This window comes from Muscardinus avellanarius (assembly GCF_963383645.1).
Source record: "Muscardinus avellanarius genome assembly, chromosome: 12".
NCBI lineage: Eukaryota > Metazoa > Chordata > Mammalia > Rodentia > Gliridae > Muscardinus > Muscardinus avellanarius.
In genome coordinates this window covers 96,314,540-96,338,766 of record NC_137798.1, presented here as the reverse complement: position 1 = coordinate 96,338,766, position 24,227 = coordinate 96,314,540, and the positions used below count along the sequence as shown (strand labels likewise).

The following is a 24,227-nucleotide window of genomic DNA, read 5'->3' as shown; positions in this document are numbered from 1 at the left end:
CCCCGACTATTGGCAGGTGCTCCGGGCTTGGGGTCAGGTGACGCCGACTGTCAGCTGAGGCTTGGGCTCCCTTGGGGCCTGATCTTCCCCACCCTGATCTCCCTGCAAAAATAAACACATTCCCGGGTGGAATCAGTTCAGGGCTGTGAGCAGCTCTGAACTGATTGCAAGGCAGCCGTGTGCACCCCCGCTGTTCCCAAAGAGCCCAGGCTTCAGGGTGTTGTGCAAGTGGCCACTGGGTTCTTTAGGCAACAACTCCTAGGTCCTCCAGGACCACACATCTTTCCTGAGATTTTCTGTATTTCTGTGGCAAGACTATCCACGTAGATCCAGGTTCAAATCTGGCTGTGTGAGTTCAGTCATTTTAGTAACCTCTCTGAGCCCCAGTTTCTAGGTTGTTGGGCAGATGCGCTATGTTGAATTGAATAAATGCCTTTTCTGTGCAGCTGTTTCATGGTGTCATCTGCTTGCTTGTGTGTTTTGTGCTCCTGGGTGGCATGGGGCTTGGGGACCAGAGGTGCAAACGTGGGACCTGCCCTGGGAGACTTAGTAAGACAAGTTGTGTGGCCTTGGGGTCTTGTCCTCTTGGTTCTGTGTGTATTTCCCACCAGGGCAGCCTCCCTGCTGCCCCCTTCCCCTGTGCTGCTGAGTTGAGGGTCCGCTGATGATGTGCCCAGGCTGGGCAGCCGGAAGGGACCACGGACTCTAGTACTGAAATTGTCCTCCCGTTCCACCTCACAGCTGAACCTCAGCCGGCCGATTGAGGAGCAGGGTCCCCTGGACGTCATCATCCACAAGCTGACCGATGTCATCCTGGAAGCTGACCAGAATGACAGCCAGTCCCTGGAGCTGGTGCACAGGTTCCAGGTGAGTGAGGACCATGTCGCTGGAAGTTGCTGTGTGCCCATTGAGAGCTGTTGCGGGTCTCTGGATGTATCGTCTGTGGAAGGGACCGGCATCCTCAAGGCACGGTTTCAGGGGCAGGCGCCTTCCTGCCTACGAGGCCTTTGTCTTGGGCGTCATGTGGGGACTGACCCAGGGCATGGCGGACACCCCCGCTACCCCCTTCCTTGTGGACTTGGCTACTGGTCAAGGTGGAGCTGAGTCCAGATGTGGCCTACGCCTCCCTAGCACTGGCTCCAACCAGCGGCTCTGGCTCAGCCACTTGACACCTGGATGGGACCCTTTGTGGGAGCCCACAACCGCCGAGGGGCCTGGAGCCAAGTCTTGCCTTGGAGGAGCGCCCCGTCCACCCGTCACTTCAGCCCTGTGCGCCCATGGCTTGGGGTCCCTTGGCTGCTCTCCTCTTCCTGGCCATTTCCCGAGCGGCCTCCAGGGTCCTGACCCCGCGGCAGTTGGCCCTCTGCCTTGGGGTTTCACACGAGGCAGCCACCACCTCTGACTTGACATGTGTTCACCTCCGTGGACAGATGTGATTTCCTCTGGAAAGTGGCTCAGGGGTCGTGAAAGGCAGGCATATGGTCCCTGAAGACACAGCTGAAACTGTGGTGACTGGAGGTTCGGCTTCTCTGCGCCAGGACAAAGGGCTCTGTCACACAGTAGCCATCCTGCTGACAATTTCCCCCTTTCTCACATGCTTTCAGTGTTTTTTTTTTTTTTTTTTTTTGGTGGTACTGGGGTTCCTGGAAGCCCTTCTACCTCTGGGCTACACTCCCAGACCTATTTTTATATTTTTATTTAGAAACAGGGTCTCCTAAACCAGCGCGCATGGCTGGCTTCGAACCTGCGCGATCCTCCTGTCTCCGCCTCCCAAGTGCGGGGATTACAAGCGTGCGCCACCACGCCCGGCGCGCTTTCAGTGTTTAATGGTAATAATTACAGGAAACATTCGGAGCGCAGTCACTGTGTGCCAGGCCCCGTGCTGAAGCACTTCATAATCATTAACTCATTAGTTCAGCGACCTTTAAGGTATTCTTATTCCCCCGGCAAGTGAGAAAACAGGTGCAGGGAATGGGGGTGGGGGCTCACTCAAGTCTCCACCATTAGAAAGCGACGTGGTGGGATTTGAACCTGTGCTGGCTGGGCTCTTCCTGCATGCTGTCCTGCCACTCCAGAGAGGAACAAGACAGGTCCTCTGGAGTCAAAATGCCCTGGAGGCCGACCCCAGCCTCAAGCCCCGTGGGCCACATGACCCCCGCATCGGTTTCCTGGTAGCCCCCCTCCCATGGATGGGCAGCTGCCGTGAGGAGCGAAAGCCCGTGTCCATAGATGTGCCTGAGGTTTGTGGGCACTGCAGCCCTGCCTACTGCTGCGACGTCCACTATGGCCACCACCGGTACTCTGGCTAGTTCCATCTTCCTATAAAGGCCAGGCCCCCGCCAGCCCAGGGCCCCAGGAGCTATGACCAGCTACCCCCAGGGGGACTTCTCTCTCTCACTCTCCCAGACTTCTCAGCTCAGGGAGGGATCCCAACAGTGAGGAGAGCTGCCCCCCACCCATTTTCCTGTTGTGGGCAGAAATGAACGTTCCAGAGAAATTACACGTGTCGGGTGGACGTGTGGCTTAAGGCTGCCATCCGCCAGGTACGTTTCCCACTGAGAGTCTTGGCTGGGTCTCCAGTCTGTCCCATCCAGGGCACACACCCATCTGGCCCCCAGCCGGGGGGCAGTGACCTCACAGTGACCTTCCAGCCCCATATTTCTGGGACAAATTTTTGTAGCAGTCTGTTTCACTGAGAAACCAGATATCTGATAAAGCCAGGAAGTTTCCTCCTTTGTGAAGAGAACAATTCTTTGTGGTAAACAGCGCCAGGCCACGCTTTGCAGAGGCTTTGCAGAGGCCCCAGGCAGAGAGGAGCCAGGCGGGGACTGGCAGAGGGAAGGAGGGACCCGGGAGAGGGAGTGGGAGAGGCCCGGTCACCTCCCCAGTAGATAGGAGAGCTGCCAGTTGAGAGCCAGGCCGCATGGACTCAGAGGCTGACACTTGATCTTGACTGGGCTCTTTGTTTTCAGATTTGTGTCTAATTTTATCTTTTGGATGTTAACAAGGCGGCACTGGTGTGTGTGTCTGTGGATGGGGATGGGGCACCATTCAGAGGCCCACTGATTTCAGAGGTGGCAGCCCCAGGGCTGGGCTTGCAGGGCACCACTCCTGTGTTGTGCTGTGAGCAGTTGAACAGGGTCAAGGCCTCCATGCGAAGGCCTTCTCCAAGGCAGTGTCCAGGCCTTGGGGAAGTTTGGGGGCTCAGTGTGGAACAAGATCAGTTTCTGAGGTGTTCCTGACAGCCACAAGCCTCCCACTGGGGGATGCTCCCGAAAACCTCTGGTCCTGGGGGTGAGGAGGGATTTTAGCTGAGAGGTGGTGCTTCTCTCTGGCTGCACAGGTGGATAGGCTGGAAGGTGTGGGCCTGATACTACTACAAGTCTCTAAGGCTGTTTGTCATAGAAACCATTCCCCAAGCTGCGTTTTGGTTGTGTGTGTGTGTGTTTGTGCTTCCTTTGGGATCATCCTCACAGTGGCTTGGCTTGGGCAATTGCTGGGATGATTCAGTTGTTTTTCTGCTGTATGGTTCATGTGAAGCCAGCCAGCCTGGTGCCTCCACGCTCTGGCTGAGACTTGGTTATCAGTGTACAGACCTGGGCAAAGGTCCCTCATGGGGCCCTTCCCACATGGGCAAGTGGGGCCGGACACACCCCAGGGGCCTCCTGCCGCCCCAGGTGGCTTCCTCAGGAGAGATAGGAATCTTCTCTCAGAGTCACCAGTCAGATGTGTGACTGCTAGGCTGGTTGCCCTACAGGGGTTACATGCTTGCCATCCAGGAGACACCTGTGGCCTCTGGGGCTTGTCCCTGAATGCACTTAGAGGACAGAGTTGCCTCTTCCCGCCTCTCGATGGGCTGGAAGGACGTTGATTGTCCCTGGTGTTCCTGGCCCCCAGCCTGAACACGTTCTACCGGGACCGTGTCCCTCATGGCGGCACATTGTCTGCTGTGCACCATTCACTTGAGCTCCCAGCCAGAAGGGGAAGCGGCGCTGCACCGGGAACTGAGCCCCGGGGCCATGATGAAAGAGGGAAACAGCATGGTCCTGATGGCGCATGCTGTCCCATGCTCTCGCTGCAGTGACACAGCAGACCGGGACTGTTAACGTGGCCCATGGGCTGCGAGCCTGGTGTCGCCTCTCTCCCCAGCCTCACTGTGTCCCTCCCCTTGCTTGTCATGCTGGTCTTCCCACGCAGCCTGCCTCTCCCCATCCCAGTGCCTTTGCCCAAGTGACTCCATCACCCAGGTGTCCCTGCCTAAAGAATGTCTTCCCCATCATCAACACACCCCCTGTCCCGTGCCCTCCTGGCTTGGCACCTGCCTTCACACTGTTTGGAAGTTGAGAATGCCTGATCCGTGGCTCTGTCTCTCCCTCACTGGGCCAGGGCTGCATCTGCTCCCAGCCCCTGGTTTCCCGTGGCTGCTCTTGGTGGCGGCCACGTAGGGAACATGCCTGCGTGTTTGTCCATGGAAGTAGCGTCATCCAGCTTTCCACCGCAGTGACAAAATATCTGTGAAAACCGACTTGAAAGAGGAAAGGTTTATTCTGCCTTGCGGTTTCAGAGGTGTGAGCCCACGGTCTCTTGGTTCTGCTGACTCTGGGCCAGTGGTAAAGGACGGCATCATGGCGGGGACCCAGGGGTGGAGCAAAGCTGCTTGCCTCGCGACCAGGAAGCAGAGGGAAGGCTGGCTCACCGATGACAGAGCCTCCCCCACAGTCCTTGGCGAGCCCACGGGCAGATGGACAGGTTCATCGCTGGGAGGTCAGGGCCAGATCGAGGTGCCTCTCAAAGGCCCCACCTCCCAGCACTGCAGGGCCAGGGCGCTGGGGCTTTTTCATGCCGGGCTGTGGCGCTTGGCATTCATTCTGCAGAGGGATCGGGACAGGATGGCGGTGATAAGAGTAGGCTGAACTGGCAGAGAGAGGACCTGCTCGGAAGGGGGAGCTATCAGTGCAAGAGGAGCCCTGAGCAGGCCAGGACGCCATGCAGTCACCAGGGCCTGGTGTTTGCAGGTGAGGAGAGAGCTCAGGCCTGGGAGGCCCAGCTGCACCCAGTCCTCAGCCCCTGGCATCCTGTGGTCCTGAGCACCCCCTCTCAGCTGCTGTGACAGGACAAAGCCCCACTCCCTCTCTGGTCCCTGTGGATTTTCAGTTGCATAGAATGAGTCTGGGAAGGGAGCCCCTTGCACTCCCCCCCCCCCCCCGCCCAGGATGCAGGAAGAGAGCGCATGCCCTGCTGCCTTGGTTCTTGGCCTGTGTGTTACCTGACAGAAACAGCCCTGAGTCACCCTTCAACCTCCCCAGCCAGAGAGCAGGAAGCAGGCAGGGCCAGCACAGGCTGGAGGGCGTGACCTGCCTCCTGGCTGCTGCCTCCTTTCCTCAGGGGGCAGGTGGAGGGTATGGCATTCAGGGCCCTTCCTGCTAGTGGGTCAGGAGAGGCCAGGCTTTGCTGCAGGAATAAATAGCTCCTAACACTCCGTGCTGCCTTTTTTCTAGCTTGAGACTTGTGGCCGTAGAAGGCCATGGTTCTCCCAGGACCCGGTCCCAAGCAGCCCTCACTGGTCTAGCAGCAGCAGGACAGGAAGATGGTTAAGCCCATGATAGCGCTCAGGTTCTGCCCTCTCCATGTGAGATCTTATGCCACCTGACCACTCAACCCTCCTGGCTGCAGGCCTTCTTTGCAGTAGGAACGCCATACAGGCAGGGAACTGAATGCTTCACCATTCCCTTTTCTCCTTAAAAAGAAAAAATTAAAATAGTTTTCTTAAAAAAATCAAAATACTTTGTAAAGTGACCATGAGTATTAAGCAAATGGATATGTATGGTGCCTTTAGAACCATGCTTGGCCGAGTGCAACGTGTACATGTGTGTGTGTGTGCATGGGTGTGTAAGCAGCAGCCACTCCTGCTGTTAGCATTTGGGGTGCAGTGGTGCATGCTAAGCACTCCACATGGGCTTGGCGCTCGGGAGCTCAGCCACGCAGCCAACGTCACCGTCATTGCTGTGGCAACAGCACTATTCTCTCTGGGCCTTTTTTGCCACCTCAGCTGATTGAGAGTTCTCCGTGGCAATCGAGTCCATGAGGCAGTGATTTTGAAAGTGTCCTCTAGGGGAGCTACACCTGTGGGAGGGCGATGGAGCCGTGAGCTCAGCCTAAGAGGCAAGGCCAGGCAGGGGTCTCAGGCTGGCTGTGGTCCCTGGCTCTACTCCTCTCCAGCAGCCCATCTGGGCTCCGGTCGCCCTGCCCGCTGCACAGAGAACCTGCCAGTTGGCACGTGAGACGGTGGCTTTGGGAGCAGCCCTATCCAGCCCCCAAGGCTGCTGCCCTGAGCATCACTCCCAAGGTCACACAGCTTAGCTCCGCCCCGGCCGTGGGCTCAGACGTGATAGTCCATCTGCACTGAATCAAACCCCATTGCCCTGGGTGCCCACTGGGCAGCCGCAAGCATGGCCGGTGCCACGTGCTGGGGAGATGGAGAGGAAGGAGGAGAAACAAAGGTTTCTGTTGTTCTGGACCTTTGAATCCGATTAGGAAGATGACATCTAAGCTCACGGGAAGTTACGTAACACCACGAAATCCAAGTGAGCCTGTGTCAGTTTTGCATGTGGCTTGTAGAGTCAGAGCAAGAGCCCTGGTCTGGGTGGAGGGTCCCCACGGAGCCGCGGAGACCTGCAGCCGAGCGCATGCACGTGCCCTGGTCTGGGTGGAGGGTCCCCATGGTCTCCACGGAGCCGCGAGACCTCCGGCCGAGCGCGTGCACATGGCCCCTCTGCCTCGGCCCCGCCCATCTCTTGCTGTGTGGCTCCCACCTCCGTCCTTGGGATCATGCAGTTACTTCCCTGCTGCTCAGGCAAGGAAACTGAGGCCCTGGGATCAGTTAGAAAGCAACAGGGCTGGGACCGTATGGAGCTCACATTCTTCTTTAGTACGCTGTAGAGGGGCTTTGGCCAGCAGCTGATGGACGACCCCCGACTCTGGCTGGCATGCGGATCCGTGATTCAGCGTCACCTGAGAAAGGTTGCCGTCTCAGATTACCTCTGATCCAGCTGGTGCCATGTGATTTTAAAACCTTGGCCAGCAGGTGCCAAGGGAGGCAGAACGGGGCACAGCCCAGTCCCAGAGGAATAGACCCCGTGCTGGGGTGACTATGAGGTCAGCCTCGAGATGCCTGCTGCTCTGGGTCACAAGGCCATCCCTCCCATGGTGGAGACGGCCACACAATCTGCCCATTGTGTGTTGCAGCCGGGCCGGCAGGCGGTGGCCAGAAATCGCTCTTTCTGCTGTGGGAGGGCGGTATCATTTAATACCGTCCAGTGCCATTAGCTGGTTGCAGGCACTTTCCCATGTGGAAAGGAAACCCGGATCCCAGGCTGACCTGCGACCCTGTTACCACCCAGAGGCAGAGCTGGTCTTTGTGTAGCTCTGAAGCCTGCCTCAGCCCTGACCCTCCACGCTGGCCTCGGCCCCTCTGTGTGTGTGTGGACAGAAATGTTCTGCTGCTCAGGATTTGGGGGCATGTTGAATCTTAGAAATACAAATGTTTATTAATAATACATTTCCCAAAGTTGTAGAGAGAAGTCTCTTTTTGAGGGGGAAGGTATCCTGGGGATTGGACCCTTTATGCTCTACCACTGGGCTACATCCCCAGCCCTTTTTCAATTTTATATTTGAGACAAGTTCTTGCTAACTTGCCCAGATAGGTCTTGAACTTATAATCCTCCTGCCTCAGCTTCCCAAGTAGCTGGGACTATGGGCATGTACCATGCACCTGGATTTTATATATGTTATCTTAGGGTTCCTCGGCCGTGACACTGTTGACATCTTGGACTGGGGTCTCTACCACGAGATGCTAATAGTGCCGCTGCCACCCCCTCCCCTATCATGATGACCAGAAATGTCTCCCAGAGATGGCAGATGTTCGGAGTGGGGGTTGCCCCTGGCTGGGCACCACGGTGCTTCTGGGTATGGCTTCAGCATCCTGGAGCCCAGTGGGCCAGGAAGGCCATCCTTTGTGTGAGCACGGACCCCGAGACCCCACTGGGTCTGATGTCTGGGCTTTCGTGATTGGGATCTCCAACCAGAAGGACTGTAGTCCCATTGCGTCTTTCATCAGTAACACCACAAGCCGAAAGGGCAGCCTGTTTCCCATTCTCCCCTGGACTGTGTCGGGGACGTGACTTCCTGACTCGGTTCTGTCTGCCTGTGTGGGCTGAAGGCTACAGTAAAGCCTGGAGTGGTTTCCTTTAGCTTCATGTAACAAATCACATTCCCACCTCGAGCCAAGAGTGCAGCTGTCCAGGTGCAGCCCATGCTGGCCCTGTCCTGACCACGGTCCCCTGGGGATGGATGAGCGAGGCATCGGGATGTCCTCCGAGCCCTCCCTGCACATCACGCTGGCCAGTCCTCACTCCCTGCTTCAGGCCCCCACACCTCCTGACATCCCGCCCTGATCCGTCAGTCTCTCCATTGATCAAACAACTATTAAGTTCATTCAACAAGTCTTAATTGAGCACCTACTGTGTGCCAAGAACCATAAAAGACACGTCAGGTGGACACAGCCCCTTGCCTTTGTAGACATGTGATCATGTGCGGGTGCATGTGTGCACATGTGTGTGTTGGGAACAGGGGTGATGCAAACGAAACACAGGTAAATAGGAGGGAAAGTAATACAGCCCCAGTCACAGTAAGTATTGGAGGAATAAATCCATGTCTGTGATAACGGGGAGGTTCTGGCCACTAATCAGTGGGCGCTTGAGCTGAGGCCTTGAAGGGACAGGACAGAGCCCATCCTCATTGCCTGGGGAGTAGGTGGAGGGCAGCGTCCGCCTGGGCCCTTTGGAGGACGAGGCTGGGGGGCCCAAGGAGTGGAATACCTCGGTGCAGCCAGAGTGGAGAGGGCAGGGGGAATGTACGAGTTGAACATCAACGTGCCACTTTCTAGTTCCCAGCTCTCCTGGAGGAAGAGGCCCCGCCCACGGCCGGGATGGTGGCAGGGGCAGGTGGCAGCAGGACCCCCACTCTCCGTCTTCGAGCTTGTCTGGGCCACTGTTTGGAGGCCTGAAGTGACCGTAGCCCTGTGGGCCAGGGCCGGGGCACTCTGGTAGTGATGGCTGTCCATTCTCACATAGCCAGAGCCTGCTGGAGGCCGGGAGCCTGGGGTGGCAGAGATGACCCTGGGTCCTCTGCTCCAGTGACCCTTGATTGTCCCAGGGTCCAGCAGCACCATTGCAGATCATGTATGATCCCGGGGACTTCTCTCCCCCTGTAGACAGTATGGCAGCCCTGAGCCCTGGCTGGCGTTAGGCTTATGTGCCAGAGCCCTGGGTGAAGACGGCCTGTGAGCCCATGCCTGGAGTAGGTCTCTGCTTGTTGGGGAACTGACAGTCTGTTGTGGGCAAGAGCAGGGTCTTGGGGCTCCCTCCAGGGGAGCCGCTGAGGGTTGCTTGGATGCGGACATGGGCACCTCTGCAGGCTCCTGAGCAGGAGCAAGGGGAATAATTCATGGATGCACGTAGGGCGTGAGAGACCGTGGTGCGGGCCACTCGGGGACCTTGGGTCTCCCCTTTCCTGTGCTCACCTGGCTCAGCTGTTTGCTGTGACAGGGGCCAGGTGACTGCAAGACCCCTCCATCCTGTAGGTGTGGTCAGGCCAGTGCTGGCCCCTCCTGGTTCTTTCAGGCCGTGTGTGGTCTTCGTACCCCCCTTCCCCGTTTTCTGGAGGACCTGACAGGCGCTGTGGCTCTGGGACCGAGGGCGCATGACACCTGCCAGGTGAACGGTCCAGGCCGGGCGCTTGGCCTGCTTCCTGCTGAGAGGAAAGGGAAGAAGCTTATACATTCAGTGCAGAAATCTGGGGACAGAAAGGGAGGTATTGTTTTCAGTTGGGGGTCCGGGAGGGGGAAGAGGGATCTGCTGACTCAAAATGACAGCATTCAGTTTCCAGCCAGCCCTCCCCTCGGTTGCACTCAGAGCTGAGTTTTGGCTAGAGCGACACTTTTCATGAGCTTTTTTGCTGGCTTTTTATTTTATTTTATTTATTTTTTGGTACTTAGGATTGAACCCAGGGGCACTCTAAATCTGAGATAAACCCTCAGCTCTATTTTATTACTTTTACTTGGAAACAGGGTCTAAGTTGCTGAGGGATCTTGCTAAGTTGCTGGAGTTGGCCTTAAACCTTCGATCCTCCTGTCCCAGCCTCCCAGGTACTGGGAGTACGAGAGTGCACCACCACACCTGGCTCTGGTGGTCTTCGTTTGGGGTCCTGGGGATCGAGCCCCAGGCATGGCGCATGGAAGGCAAGTGCTTTAGCACTGTGCCGCGTGCCAGCCGCTCTGCCGGTTCTTTTACAGCAGTTTGTCCCTGCAGAGCCCCCGTGTCCCAGCCCCAGCTCGTAGGTGACTGAACAGGTTGTATGAAGCCATGATGCCTCAGCCCACCTGGGAGAGGGCCTTGCTGAATGGTTGTGCGTGGTGCTCACCTTCAGATGCGGAGCCCGTGCATGCACTGGGTTGTGCATACAGACCAAAAGTGAGGAGGCCCTGCTGTTTTCTGGGTGCTCTGACCCCAGCCCTTTCCCCCAGGGTCCCTGGTAGCACCTTCCCCCGTCTCAAGGGGCCTTCCCTCTCCCCCATTGGTGGTGTGTGGCGCACACAGTGCGTCTTAGAGGCTGGGGCCTGTGCTCCGACCTCCCCTGGTCCTCCCGCACCCTTCGCTCAGACTGCTCTGGGCTCCACCTGGAAGGTCTGGCTGCCGGCCTTCTGCTCCGAGGAAGTGTCCTCTGTCCTTCCCAGATGTTCCAGCGTTTCACCCACCTCTCGCCCAGCTTGAGGCAGAGTCCACACGCATAGGCACCATGCTTCTTAGGAGTCCCTAGGTATGGCTCTCCCCGCGGCATCTGTGTGGATCTTAGCAGTTCTGGAATAAGCGATGCGTGCATGGGAAGTATGTTTGTGATCCAGTTCTCTCTGTCTCTACTGCCCAGCCAGCCTTTCCCCGTCTTGGGAGGGGCAGCCATTGGTTCCAGTGGCCGAGTGCCTTTCCAGGGGCCTCTGGGTCTTGACCAAAGAGGCCCCCTTGGCCACACAGCCCACCGTCCTGCACCCCCAGGCACCTTGGAAGTGACCATTAGTGCTTGAAGGTACCTCATTCTTTTTAACAGCTGCGTGTTACGCGCCCTTGCCATCCTTTACTAACCAATGTAGGATATTTCTGATCACATTTTAGAAACACGCTGCAGTGACTACGTCTCCAAGTATACTTGTGAGGAATCCGCAGGATAAATAATTAGGAAAAGGAATGCCAGTTTTCTGCATTTTCACTTTTGGCTGTTGCCAGATTTCTCTCCACAGCATCTGTACCCATGACTCTCACCTACCAAAGGCTGGTCCCTTTCCTACCACTTCCTAATCAGTTATCTTGGCCCTGAGTCACGGTGTGTGGGAGGGTGCCAGGATGCTAGCAGTCTCCTCTGGCATGCTGGTTTTGCTGCTGGATGCTCAAGGCCTGGGAAAGGGGTTTGGCCAGCCTCACTTGGCTCGTCGAGGTTTTGAAGCCGGGCTTCGTTGCTCCCAGCCGGTACTGTGGTGCACACAGCCTTCTCCTGTGTGCCCCTGAGCTGTCCCCATCTGACCACCCAGCCTGAGCTCGTGGGCTGAGGAGCAAGTAGGCCCGGGGCAGAGTGTACTGCGATTTCCTTTTTGCCAGCTCCAGCCAGCCCCACCAAATCATAGAGACAGTGTTGTGCAAAAGGTCACGGCAGCCCGTCAATCCTTCCTGGACACCGAAGTCCAGCACACATGCCCAAGGCCAGCGCTGCTCTGATACTCTGCCAAGGCCTCGTTTGTTCCAAGCTCCATCCCGTGGCCTTGTAGACTGCCGGGCTGGCCACTCTGTAACGCAGAGCTGTGCCTGGCACTCCCCAACCAACAGCCCTATTGCTTTAGGATCAAGTCCCGACATCTTAGCTAGTCTGTCTCCAGCTGCTTTTCTTGCCCGTGGCTGTAACTTCCCCTTCTCCTTGAAACCTGTGTCCACGCAGCCACGCCAGGCTCCTGGCAGGTCATCGGGCGTGCTGGACTCTGCTTTTGCTGTTCCCGCTGCTGGGAATGCTCTTTCCCCTCCTGGCCCTTGCCTGTGACCCTTTGGGGTTCAGTGTCCATAGCCTCAGACTGCCCCTCCCTGTAATTCTCAGATTAGCTCCCCCAGCTCTGTGTGTGCACCCACCTCCTTACTCCATTGTCATTGGGGGCCCCACATCTTAGCATATCTGCCATTTGGCAACCTCTGGAGAGTGAACGGGACATGGCTGTTCTGTAGCTAAGTAGGTGATACTCACCGATCACCACACACACACACACACACACACACACACACACACACACACACTCACTCACTCACTCCTTGGGCGCTGGTCTCATGTGCTTCAGGCTACGCTCAGACAGGAGAGATCTCTCCAGAATACAAATGAGGACTGGTGAAGACCAAAGTGTTTTCTGATACAGAGGCTCAGTTCTGCTAAGGAGCCATTTAGGAAAAGTTAGAAAAAAGATAGGAAGTAAGGAGGTGCCCACAGCACACCAGGACTGAGTCTAGAAGAAAGGACAGTTTGGGGGTGATTTGCCTGGGCTGCTGCCCTTCTGTGCGGGCATGTGCCTCAGTGGCCCCAGGCCACGGGGCCCCCAGCTGTGTGCTCAGAAAGCAGCAAGCCCGGCTCCTGAGTCGTGATACCTCAGGCCTGACCCAGCTCAGGGCCCAAGAGCATCCTTGGCTCACTCATTACAGCACAGGGTCAGAGCACCTGGAACGCAAGAGCCAGAAAGGATGGAATGAGTTACTCCACCCCTCGTTGAACAGATGGGGAAACAGAGATACAGGTAACTGCAGTGACTTTTAGAAACACACAAAAAGTCACTGGCCGTTCTAGGACTTCAGCCCAAGTTTCTCGACTCCTCATCCATCCCAGCTCACACAGTGCCTCGGGGTCCTTGTGCAGGGGTTGGGTGGGGCCGTACGCTGCTGGGCCCAAATGCTTGGTCTGCCAGTGACTTGAAGGCAGAGACCTTGGCCGGCTGCCAGCCACTGCTACCCAGGAGCACACGGCACAGCGCGGTGGTGGACACTGAGTGGTACTCTGCATGGCCAGACTTGGTAGTCCTGCTCCTGGAATATGCTAGATGATGCCACAACTCCCTTTTGAGTCTTAAGAGTCCAGTTCAAAGTTTAGCTGCCTGAATCTCCAGCTCCAGGACTATATGGGTTTCCCACGGTGGCCCGTGGTTTTCTAGAAGTTTAAGGGACAAGCAGGTGTTCTGGAGGGCACCGGAGAGACTTTGCTTGGGGTGTTTGGCCCTGGCCTTGATTGACATCAAGACCATCAACAGTGGTCGATCGTGGCTTTGGTGGTGTACCCAGAGGGCCCACTCGGTCCCTGTCTAGAAAGCGCTGCTGTGGGGCCTATCACATCACACTGATGTGGCCCTGACCTCCCTAGGACAGGGTTCACTTTCTGCAGAACTGCCCTGTGCCTTTGAAGATACCACTGCCCTTGACCCTGCAGGAGCCCAGTAGTCCCCACTGCTTGGTGTCTACTCCTCCTCCAGCGGCAGCCACTGTGGCCCCATGTGTCCAGCATGGCTCACCTGCATGGCCCTTCGCTCTGCCATAGGGACACTCTTCACAGGTGCCCCTGGGGGCTGTTGCATCCAGTCCTGCCATTTGGGTACCCTCCGAGAGTTCCTCCTGACCCTGGGCTGGGAACAGAGGCACAGACGTGGGTCCTGCATGGCGGTCCACAGTGAAGCAGGGTGGACCCCGGGCTGACGGGGAAGCAGATTGCCACAGTCTTGGCTCCTACCCTGTCCCCATGTTACCTTGACCTCTTTACTGCTTCCTTTCTGCAAAGACTGGACCCAGGGACCCTCCAGTCTCGGCCACTTCTGACCACCTGTGGCTCCACCTCTGGGAAGGAGATGGCAGACTCCACCTCCTCTTTTTTTGTGGTACTGGGAATGGAACCCAGAGGCTTTTCTACCTCCGGGCTATACTCCCAGACCTATCTTCTATTTTATTTGGAAACAGGGTCTCACTAAGTCGCTGAGAGCCTCACTAAGTAGCTGAGGCTGGCTTTGAAACTGCGTGATCCTCCTGCCTCAGCCTCCCACGTGCTGGGATTACAAGCGTGCACCACCACGCCCGACTTTCCACTTCCTCTTTTTTGGGGTGCTTTACCTTACACTGATGCCAAGTGGGGTAGGCCTGGTCTCTGAAACCGCCAGGCTGCAGGATGTGAGAAAGGTCCCCTGGAGGTGCGGCTGAGCGGGCCGGGCCCAGCGAGACTTGAGGCTCCTTTCACAGGGCGTGGGAAGGCCAGACTGCAGCCAGCTCCCCCGGGCCGCTTCCTGGGTGGGAGGCCCTGGCTGAGCACTGAGGCACTCGGAGCCCTTGTCTCTTTGTCAGAAGGGACTGGTAGCAGAACCTACTCTGTAGGGGGGCAGTGAGGGAACAGCATGCATTCCTGCACCGTGCAGGGCTGTGGCCAGTGCATGGTGGCGTATGAATAATGCAGCCTCACCCTGGAGCCCTGACAGGACCCTGTCACAGTGCCAGGGCTTCAGAAACTACGAGCTTCCCGGCCTCAGCCTGTCCTTGGTGTGAGAGGAGTAGGGAAGGGACATGCAGGGTCTGCACACAGGCCTGCTCTGGGGAGGAGCAGACGGGAGAAAGGGTGCAGCGTAGGCCCTGGGGCACCTTTTTTTCATAAAAGTCCCTGTGAGTAAATTTTTTTTCCCCAGTACTAGGGATAGAACCCAGGGGCATTCTCCCTTGGAACAACACTCTAGCCCTATTTTTAATTCTTTATTTGGAAACAGGGTCTCACTAATTTGGAAAGGGCCTCACCAAGTAGCTGAGGCTGTCCGTGAACCGCCATCCTCCTATCTCAGCCTCCCAAACGCTGGGATTACAAGCGTGGGCCACCACACCCATCCCCCACCCCCCGCCCCGTGAGTAATTTTTAACAGCCATAAGGAAGTAATTTCAGTTCCTTTACTGGGGGGTACTTCCCTAGCATTTATTCGTGGCCAAGTGTTAACTGACACACCCACGTTCTGACTCACCAGGAATCGCTCGCTCGAGGATTTCTTCTGGGTGCGGCTGCTCCTACATCTTGTTTTGGGGGGCGTGGGGGGAGTAGCACTAGGGATTAAACCTAGGAACATCCTACCTCTAAGCTACTGCTACTATAGTAGATATTACTATGCCCTCCAGGCCCCCCCTTTTTAATATGCTGTTGAAACAGGGTTTCTCTAAGTTGCTGCGGGTCTTCTTGCCAAGTTGCTGAGGCTGGCTTTGAACCTGCGATCCTCCTGTCTCAGCCACCCAAGGGCTGGGATTTATAGGTGTGTCTTGATGCCATTGTGTGTGTCTCCTTTGGGAGCCTGGCAAAACTCTGTATTCTTGGTTGTTGCCCCCAAGCGATGGCTGGCACAGCCGTGGGGGAGACATTGCCATGTGTCCGTTTGCTTTCCTTGGGGTCCTCGGGAACAAAGTCAAGGCAGGCTTCACTGCAGAGCAGGCCTGGCACAGGGACCCTGCCATCACGGCCAGCGTTTCGTTGTTTTGTGTTTTTGTTTTGTTTCATGGTGCTGTGGTTTGAACCCAGGGGTGCTCTCCCACTGGGCTATCCCCCAGTCCTTTTTATTTTTTATTTTGAGACAGGGTCTCACCAAATTGCCCGGGCTAGTCTTGAACTTGTGTGCTTCCTGCCTCAGCCCCCCAAGGAGTTGGCTTTACAGGTATGCGCAATGCCTTTGTAAAAAAAAAAAAAATGAAGTAAATATACACACGGAAAAGTGGACCTCTCCGCAAGTGAGCAGGGTGATGGGTTTTGCCATCCAGATACGCCGAGTACCACATCAGATGGAGGGGCGGAACATCGCCAGGCCCCAGAGTCCCTCCGGCTCCTGCGCCCTCGGGTCTTTTCATCCTTTCTTCCTTACTTTTTTATTGTCAGGACACCAGCACCCGGGTTTTTGTGATACTTGTCAGAACTGACATCTTTGGCCTTTTGCGGGTGGTCCTTGCACAGAAATTACAGCCCGGATCTGCGTTGGTTTTCTTTGCTCTGTAGCAAGTTCCTGTGAATGTGGCATCTTAAAACCGTATCCATTTGTTGTCTCGCAGTCTGTGGGTCAGAATCTCTGGTGTAGGGCAGCTGCTGTTCTCTGCTTCGGCGTCAGGCTCCAACCCAGCCGCTGGCCGGGGCTGCGTCCTATCTGAGGCTCTACTGGGCAACGTTACGGAAGCACAGAGCCGATGTCTATTGGTCAGCAGCATGCCTCTGTCCTACTCTCTCTCAGGAGGAGATCATACCAGGATACAGACAGGGTGAGAAGATGACGGGACCCAGCAGACTGGCGAGAGGGAAGGCCTTTGGGACCCCAGCTTCGTCCCCACTGCCTGTGTACAGCTCCCGTCGTCATCCCACGTGACATTCTCGTACCGGGGTGAGGACAAGGACCTTGGCTTCTAGGAGGAAGGAAGGAAAGTGTTCAGGAAACCAAGGCACAGGCCTTCAAATCCAACATATCGAAGCTCTCAATTCCCCCTTAGTGGCTTCCAGCCACTTGTGAGAGTCGCCTCCAATCCTGAATTCCCCCGCAGCTAGCTTCCCTGCGGCTCCAGCTGGCTTTCAGGTCTCCACGCAGCATGCCTGCGGAGGGCCTGCCTGCTGGCACCAGGCTTGTGGCCCTGCACACGGACCTTTGCTGCCCCTGGAGACAGGCCCCCAGGTGTCCACCCTCTGCCGCTCCAGACCTGCCTGACCAGGGACCAAGTGTGGACAGAGTTCTTAGCTTCCAAATGGAAGCACTTAGCTTCCAAATGGTTCTTGATCTTTCTGGGGGATAGAAGCATTTTGTCTCAGTTGGCAACAAGGTACACTGCAGAGGCCTTGAGTCTAATATTGTAATAAATATTATAATATTGTAATGAATTTTGAACCCTGATTAAAACCCAGCTAGCTGTGTTTGACCTTGAGCCAGTCACTGCCTTTCAGAGACTGTTTCTTTATCTATGAGACAGGAATAAAAAAATTATTTTTCCTGTAGGCCACAGGGCTGTTGTATGAGTCTCATGCAATATTTTATGTGAGTACCCCGGTCAGAAACCAGAAAAAGTGTTCTTATAGCCCATGATGGAATATTATGATTTTGTAAAATATCTATGCCTGAAGAGCTAAGTTTTGTGGTCTTTTGTATTCTTATCTCTAGTTGCATACCCAAGAGAAATGAAAACCAAAGTCCCATAAATACTTGCACACAAATGCTTATGTCGTTGTTAACTTATGACAGCCCAAAAGTGAAAACCAACCAAAAACCCTTCAAGTGATGAATGGGCAAGCAGATGGTGCCACATTCTCACCGTAAGATATGATTTGGTTATAAAGAGAAATGAGATATGATTCGTGCCGTGGTGTGAATGAATCTAGCAAGAAGCTGGTCACAAAAGACCACGTTATTTTATGATTTCTTCCGAAGAAATGTCTAGATTAGCCAGGCATGGTGGTGCACGCCTGTAATCCTAGTACTTGGGAGGCTGAGACAGGAGGATAGCGGGTTTGAGGCCAGCCTCAGCAACTTAGTGAGAAGCATCTTAGCAAAACCATGCTTCAAAATAAAAAGGGCTAGAGGTGTAGCTCGAAGTAAATGTCCCTGGGGTCAATCCCCAGTACAACCCCAATCCCCCCCAAAATAAGAATAAAGTAAAGAAGTCAAGAATAGGCCATCCTATAGAGACAGAAAGTAGAGCCTGGTTTCCAGGGGCTGGAAGGAATGGGGACATTGGAGCTGATAGCAGAAGGGCATGTGGTTTCCTTTTAAGATGATGAAAATGTCCTAATATTGTGTTGATTATTGCACAACTCGGTCAACGTGCTAAATGCCCTTGAATTTTAAACGTTAAGTGAGTTAACTGCCTGGTATGTGAATTCTATCTCCTTAATCTATTTTTTAGAAAATCCTGCAGGTAGGAACACTGCAGTTTCCATTTCTCAGGTGAGGCCCCAGGTCACCCTGAGGAAGGCGGTTTTCCCTGGACCTGGGCCTCCGGTCTCAGGCTGTGTGCCCTGCACAGCACTGGCCTGCACTTTGCAGAGAAGGCGGGGAGGGGCCTTCCTCTGTCCTAGCTTCCCACCCACCATTCATCCAGCCCAGCTCCCTAACCCAGCAACAGAGGTCACACTGAGCCTGCGGGGCCCGGGCTGACTCGGCAGTAGGCAGGCTTCCAGCTCCTGGGTCAAGAGTGCCACAGAGAGCTCCCTACTGTCAAGGGGGAGTGAGCCTTGGGACAGAGCAGGACCACGCCAGGTACCTGGCCTCTGGACAGTGCCTGTCAGAGTCTCAGGGTCCTATGTAAAATGGGGTGAAATCCTGCCACTCTCATGGTGCCGTTGAGGGGCCCACAGTGGGTAAAAGTGCCCAGTGGCCCTCACGGCTCCAGGTGGTGGGTCAGTGCCAGCACGTCTGCTAGGTGAACCATCGCTGGCCATTGCTGGACTCACAGACGTCTCTATTCTGAAGATGTTCAATGACCTGCTTTTTCTTTTTCTGATTTTTTCAGTAATGTAGCTCAGAAACTATTGTTTAACCCAAGGCTGCAAAGATTTCTGCCATTGTTCTAAAAGTTTTATAGCTTTAGTTCTTACTCCAGAGGATGTTTATATTTTTTTTAAAAAATGGCACTTGAAAGCAGTGTGCTATTATAGCAAGTCCCACGTAGGTGGCAGCTGCCTTTATTTTTAAATTATCGCTGAAGCAGGGTGCGGTGACGTATGCCTGTATTCCTAGTACTTGGGAGGCCAAGACAGGAGGATCACAGGTTCTCTGCCAGCCTCAGCAACTTAGGGGGGGCCCTCTGCAACTTAGTGAGACTCTCTTTCAAAATAAAAAATAAAGTAGGGCTAGGAGTGTCGCTCAGAGGCAAATGCTCTTGGGTACAATCCCCAGGAACCCCCCCTCCCCCATATGTACAAATTGATTAATGAGGGCACCTGGCTGATCTCTGCCCCCTGGTCCTCTCTTAAGAGTCAGACTTTACCACCCGGTCTGGTCCTCCTGGCCCAAGACTGTACATTCCTGCATAAAGCCAGGCTCCCCTTGAACTTCCAGCATCCCTCTCTGGGTATTCCTTGGCAGGCAGGCCCTCTGAGGGAACAGTGTTTACCGTTTGCCATGGAGACCGCTTGGGCCTTTCTTCAGCAATTTGTTTGGTAATTCTAAGAGACTTGTGAAAAATGCATGAGCCTTCCATACAATAGATAAGCTGAAAAGCTTGGAAGAGAATCCACTTGTGGAGAGCGGGGGTGATTGAACCACCTCTTTGCCCCCCTCGGGCCCTTCCCTAGTAGGGAGATTGTGTCCAGGAATGATTTTTCCATGAGCGCCCAATGCTTTTCTCCAAGCTCCAAGAGGCTGGCGCCTGCTTGTCGGAGATTTTCCCCTTTGGTTTCTTGTGGCTTCTCTCCCTCCTGAGCTGGGCTTAAATTCAGTGTCTCGATGATCCTGGGTTCTCTCTTAAAAGTCACCACCCTGGTGCATAAACTGGGGACCCGCTTCGTGTTTCTCATTAGCTGGTGATACTGCTCTCAGGCCTGGGGAGGAGAATGTGTCTGGAGGAAGGCATGTGCCATTGTTTAGCAGCCTCGGTTGCTGGGGGAGAGCTGGGCCATGGCAGCACAGCGAGCGTCTCTGGGGCTGCCCTCCTTGGTGAAGGAGGGCAGCGAGCGTACCTGTGCCGCCCCCCCTCCCCCGCCGGCAGCTGTGACGCTGAGCTCCCACAGCCTTCAAGGCCACCTCCACCCACACTGCTTCCCAGGTCTCTCCAGCCAGTGGATTTGCTGAATTTGAGGTCAGCTTTACAAGGACCTCCAAGGTCATCTGCAGCAACTGCTCGGGTCACAGAGTGGAGGCAGAGACCAGAGAGGTCACCAAAGGCGGTGCAGAAGACACAGAGAGGTGGCTGTGTGCGGCCTGGATCTCCTGGGCCTGCTCAGTGCTCCGCCCAGCGCTTGGCCAGGGTCAAGGAGCCGTGGCACAGAGTGTAGATGCAGGGCCAGTGGGTGAAGCTGGTCAAGTGGACGGCCTGGGGATGGAACCCAGGGGTATTCAACCTCTGAGCTACAGCCCCTGCCCTATTATTTATTCTTGATTTTGAAACAGGGTCTCACTAAGTAGCTGAGGCTGTCTGCAAACCACGATCCTCTGGTCTCAGCCTCCTGAATGCTGGGATGACAAGCGTGCGCCACCATGCCTGGTCTAAGTGGACGGCCTCTTAAAATTGAGATATTAGGTGACTTCCCACACATACACACACGTCTCATGAAGGATGAACTCTGTGGAAGTGGTAATCTGGTTCAAAAGATCACTCTCAGCATTTGGGAGGCTGAGACAGAAGGATAGTGGGCATCCTCAGCTGCTCAGTGAGACCCTGTTTCAAAAATATAAATAATAAAAATAATCATACTCTGATAGTGGAATGCCAGGAGAGTTGCCCTGGGGAGCTCCAGGAGAGAGGCTTAGTAGCAGGCTTTTGGCTGAGGACGAGACCGTCAGGGCAGTCCTCCCTCTATCAGTCAGTGTGAGCAATAGGCCAGTGGCCGAGCTGCCGGATGGTAGTTCTGCCTCCAAGGGAAGAAGGGGCAGCAAAGGCGGCTGTGTCCTGCTCTTGGGTCCGCATGCAGGGAGAGGCACCTCTGAGGGGTGCCTGTGCAGATCCCCGGGAGTCCACCAGAGTGGGGACCAGAATGCGAGGCCTCCGTCCCCCACCACCTAGGGACGGAGGGAGTTTGACACAGTCAGAGAAAAGGGCAGAATGGAGCCCGTAGCCCGCTCCTCTGCTGTGGAATATGAGAAGAGGCAGATTTCAGACAAGAAGTGAATATATGAGTCTCTGGCCTTTGAGTTGAGTGCTTTTAAGACAATTACTAGGAAACAAAATACGTTCATTTGGGAAAAAGATCCTAAGTGGCGCTTGCTTTTTATTACATGGTTTACTAAGAAAGAAGCGTCATGGGTACGGCTCTGCTCCCGATCTTTGCTGGCCACCCCACCCCCACCCCTCCCCCGGGAGAGAGCACCTTCCAGTTCTGCAAGCTAAGTGCTCTCAAACAACAGGAATCCCTCCTCTCAATTCCAGAGGCCAAGAGTCTGAGATCAAGGTGTGGTGGGCCCAGTGCCTCCTGGTGACTCTGGGGGAGGGCCCTCTGCCGCCGGCTCCTGGCCCCTGTGCTTGCCGATGTCCTTGGTGCGCCAGCGTCTGTCCTCCGTGTCCTCGCTCTATGCCGGAATCGACATTTCTCCCATCTCATAAGGAAGCCAGTCGGTAGACCAGAGCCCACCCACATCTGGCATGACTCCATCTCAACTTGGTCACATCTGAAGATGTGACTTCCAAAGAGACCCGAGGGCTAGGCCTGGAAGGTGCACTTGGGTGCATGCGCCCTTCAGCCCTCCCCAGGGAGGTGGCCTCCTCCAGCCCAGCCTCTCCCCCAAGACTCTCTTCTCCCAGCATTCCGTGACTTGTCCTCAGGCTCACAGTTTAAAGAGCCAGGGGACAGTTTCATTTCTAGGTCTGCCCTGGTAGCTGTTCCCAGAGGCGGCTCCCGCTCCTGTAGTCACGGCGGAGCGGCAGGGCCGGGATCCCAGGGATCTTCTGTCTCGGCCCTTGCTGTTTTTCGAGAAACACTCTGCTCTGTTTGGATTCTGTTAGGGATAATAGCAACCCCCTCCCTTCCATGGAAGTTCTTGTCACTTCTCCAAGGAGGTGGTCAGTTCCTAAAGACTGATTTGTGTTGCCGTTTCTCTCGAGTTTCCGTAGTGCCTACTGCAAAGGCACTGGGCGTTGAAGGGAACCCTTGAGTGTTGGCTGGGAACCTGGGGCACGTTTCTCTCCATCTTGTCTCCCATGGGATCTCAGGCTTCCCTTCCACTCTCCCCAGCCTTGCCTCAGGGCACTCGCTCATCAGTGCCGAGTGCTGGGTTGGCGCTCCCATGGAGTGTACTTGGCCTGTGGACCAGAGCAGGTTTCAGGCAAGGCTTTACCCAGGAGCCAGGCGACCTCACCAGAACCTGGTTGTTCTTCTGTTCTCTGTGTTCAGCCTCTCTGTAAGTGCCCGTGGTGACTGCCCTGTCGCCCTGTTTCCAGCTTCTTCCTGAGGCCAAGAGCATTCTGGTCCCAGCATTCCCAGTAAGAGTGCTGAGCCTGTCTCTGATGGAATGGACTCAGGGTTGTTGGCCTCTCCTAAGGCAGCAGCCCTGGGGCTGGCATGCTCTGATTGGTTTAACCAAAGTCATGTGATGGGGCGAGGCATAAGAAAGGGGATGGTGGCCAGGTGTGGTGGCGCACGCTTGTAATCCTAGCATTCGGGAGACTGAGACAGGAGACTCATGGTTTGCAGCCAGCCTCAGCTACTTAGTGAGGCCCTTTGCAACTCAGTGAGACCCTATTTCAAAATAAAGAATAAAAAATAGGGCTGGGGTTATATCTCAGAGGTAGAATGGCTATGGGTTCCATCTTTCAGGTTTCCAGAAAAGAGAGAGAGAGAGAGAGAGAGAGAGAGAGAGAGAGAGAGAAGAGAGAACAAGAGAAAGGAAGGAAGGAAGGAAGAAAAGAAAGAAAAAGAAAGACAGAAAGAAAGAGAAAGGCGGGTGGGTATGGTGGGCTCCTCAGAGGTAGAATGGCCATGGGTTCCATCTTTCAGGTTTCCAGAAAGAAAGAGAGGGAGGGAGGGAGGGAGGGAAAGAGAGAGAGAGAGAGAGAGAGAGAGAGAGAGAGAGAGAGAGAGAGAGAGAGAGAGAAGAGGAGAGGAGAGGAGAGGAGAGGAGAGGAGAGGAGAGGAGAGGAGAGGAGAGGAGAGGAGAGGAGAGGAGAAGAGAGAACAAGAGGAAGGAAGGAAGGTAGGTAGGTGGGCGGGCATGGTGGGCTCCAGGCAGGAAATCTTGTTCATCTCCCTCATTTTGGCACCTACTGAAACGGAGGTTTCTTGAGAGAAAACCCAGCGAGTTCTTGTCTATGGTGAGTGAAGAATGACACCCACAGAACTCAGGAAGGGGGAGTAAAAGGTTTATTGGAAGCAGCAGGGAATGGGGGTGGAACTCTGGGTCCAGCAGCTGCCTTCAGGACAATACTTGAGAGTAGCCCAAGCCGAATTGCCTTCAGGTGCAGGCTGCTTTCTTCCAGAGTCCACGCAATCTGCCAGAAGGGAATAGAGAAAAGTGGCCGAACACCCCAAAGGGGCGGTCGGAACTCCAGGGTCCAGTAGCTGCCTTCAGGGTCACTACCTGATTGTTGCCCGAGCCAAGCGCCCATCAGTTGCAAACTACTTTCTCCCAGAGTCCACACGATCTGCCAGAAAAGAGGTGCAGGTCACCCCTAGGGGCCTGGCCAGCCATGATGTCCAGCAGAGGCCTTCAGGTCACTACTCGAGAGTCGCCCGAGCCACGTGCCCTCAGATGCCCTCTGCCTTCTCTCAGGGCCAACAGGACCTGCAAAAGAGAGAGAGAGAACAGCTCCCCAAAAGGGGAGGGGGTCCCGAGCAGGAAAGTCTCCAATTTGTCATCCAGTCAGGCAAGGCCTGACCACTTGCAAGTCCATTTTTGGTTAGGGTGACTTTTGGGATTCCAAGGAGAATTTGCATAGGGTATTTGCAAATCCTTTGAAGGTCTACTTTCAGGAATGCCAGACTTGCTTGTGGGTTTGTTGATTAGTAAACAGATGGCTTTTGTGAAGCTCTGGCCTTCTTATCTCTGAGCCTTTGGAATTTCAGGTATTCCTCGCCAATCAGGAAACTCAGGAAATTAACTTTTTTCTACCAAGGCCTTTTCCCTATCTGCCTATTTCCTTTCTGTCTCCTCACTACCTTCCCTCTAACCAAGAGCCTGCTGTCCTTGCAGGAGTACATCGACGCCCACCCCGAGACCATCGTCCTGGACCCCCTCCCCGCCATCAGGACCCTGCTCGACCGCTCCAAGTCCTACGAGCTCATCCGGAAGATCGAGGCGTACATGAAAGGTACGGCCACGCGTGGCTCGGAGGCCAGGCCGGCGGCCCTGCTCTGTGGTCACAGGTGGTGGCTGTGGCGGGGTGGGGGAGCGGGCTCCTGTCTTCTTAAGCACTTTGGCAGGGAAGCAGGTCATCCTGGGAGGTCCTTTCATGCTTCTCTGACACCAGCCC

At 55.2% G+C, this 24,227-nt stretch overlaps 1 protein-coding gene across 1 annotated transcript in view; it reads left to right on the top strand.

Moving 5' to 3' along the window:
* ITPK1 (inositol-tetrakisphosphate 1-kinase) overlaps positions 1 to 24,227 on the top strand; it is a gene marked incomplete at both ends in the record, with an annotated part of 150,892 nt that overhangs the window by 87,465 nt on the left and 39,200 nt on the right. The window contains 2 exons of the mRNA XM_080707918.1: positions 742 to 867; positions 23,948 to 24,065. Of these exons, the coding sequence (XP_080564044.1) occupies positions 742 to 867; positions 23,948 to 24,065 (244 nt within the window). The remainder of the gene's footprint in view (positions 1 to 741; positions 868 to 23,947; positions 24,066 to 24,227) is intronic.